At 39.9% G+C, this 1,420-nt stretch overlaps 1 protein-coding gene across 1 annotated transcript in view; it reads right to left on the bottom strand.

Annotated features, from left to right (window-relative positions):
• LOC109297738 (betaine--homocysteine S-methyltransferase 1) overlaps positions 1 to 1,420 on the bottom strand; it is a 23,608-nt gene that overhangs the window by 11,668 nt on the left and 10,520 nt on the right. The window contains exon 4 of the mRNA XM_019517736.1: positions 722 to 913. Coding sequence (XP_019373281.1) covers positions 722 to 913 — 192 coding nt within the window. The remainder of the gene's footprint in view (positions 1 to 721; positions 914 to 1,420) is intronic.

Here is a 1,420-nt window from a genome sequence, read left to right as displayed (position 1 = left end):
TATGAGTTGCTTTTTTCTGGTTGTAAGATGACAACCCCTGCCAAAGGAGTAGGAGGGGGCGGGGAGGGGGAACACTTTGGGTGGCAAAGGTCAGGGGCTAGGACTTCCGGTCCCAAAATGGCAACCGAGGGACAGGGCAACTGTCACGGGGCAGGGCTACCCTCAACAGCTCACCAAACCTCATTAAGCAGCCCTCTACCCAAAATAATTGCCCACCCTTGGTATATGCTTTAATCTCTATCCCTACCACAAAGTCAAGGACTTGAATCTCTTCTCACTTGCTCTGAAGTACCTCCCTTCACCTCAGTAATTATACAACTGTGAAGTTGAATGGAATGTAAAGCAGATTAAAATAGTCTAAATTAAAGTACTCTTTTTACAGAATAATGCAGGCATAGAGGGAAGTACTAAGGAAAAACTCTTCTGGAATAAACTTAATGAACAGACAAGTCCTGATTTAGGCCAGTTGTTGGGAAGAGATTCAAAGGTGAGGCAGAGCCACCTTCATCCACCTTCTTTATTCCTGTGGTTTACCTCAGCTGAAATAAAGATGTGTAGCCAAGGAGTTCATTTCCACTCTAGGGCACCAGCAGACATTTCTGTATATTTAGGAATACACCCGACTGTAAGAGTTCAAAACATAGTACTTATTTTTAAAAGAGGAAATTATATTATATGAACTGAAGGCATTCCACTGACACTATAGAAATGTTGAATTTACCTCTGCAATTAAGAAGTCCACATTCTTTTCAACAAAGACCTCTAGCTGCTTTTGGAAAATTGCTTTAACTTCTGCTTTATCCTTGCAGCTGAGGTATGATGGTGTCTGACTGACTCCTCCTGCCACCAAAGCATCTCCTTCTTGGGATACTTCCCGTGCAATGTCACAAGCAGCTTCATTTACTTTCTGGCCCTGAAATATGAAAACAGACTACATCAGTACCAGCTGATTACAGATATGTCTATGTATCAGACATTTTAGTTTTCCTTAAGAATCATAACCAGTCTTTCATGTAGGCTTACCATTTATAATTAGTTTTTGCTTCATTAAGGAAATATGCATGTTAAGAAAAATGAGGAGACATTTTAAAGTATCAACTAATATCAGGCCTCTTGTGAGCTGTCATAATATCAAGACGTTAAATTACATCATCAAGATGTTAGTAAAGTTAAAACCATATTAGCATGTTTTTCAAGGCTGCTAATAGGACATATACATGTCTCACTATGTTGTCACCCAACATTCAGATCATCATGATTTGGCTTGTATACTGTTCTAGTACAATTGTATTCTCATATATTAGTGGCTTCCATCACAGGATCTCAAGCATTTTTAAGAAAGCCTACAATTATACCATATTTATCATGGTAACTCTGAATAAGAGGGGAGGGGAGCTGGGTGTCCAAGGGGAGTGGTCGC

Source organism: Gavialis gangeticus, unplaced genomic scaffold, assembly GCF_001723915.1.
Source record: "Gavialis gangeticus isolate Ggan-Ray unplaced genomic scaffold, GavGan_comp1, whole genome shotgun sequence".
Lineage (NCBI taxonomy): Eukaryota > Metazoa > Chordata > Crocodylia > Gavialidae > Gavialis > Gavialis gangeticus.
This window is presented reverse-complemented; position numbering and strand designations above follow the sequence as displayed.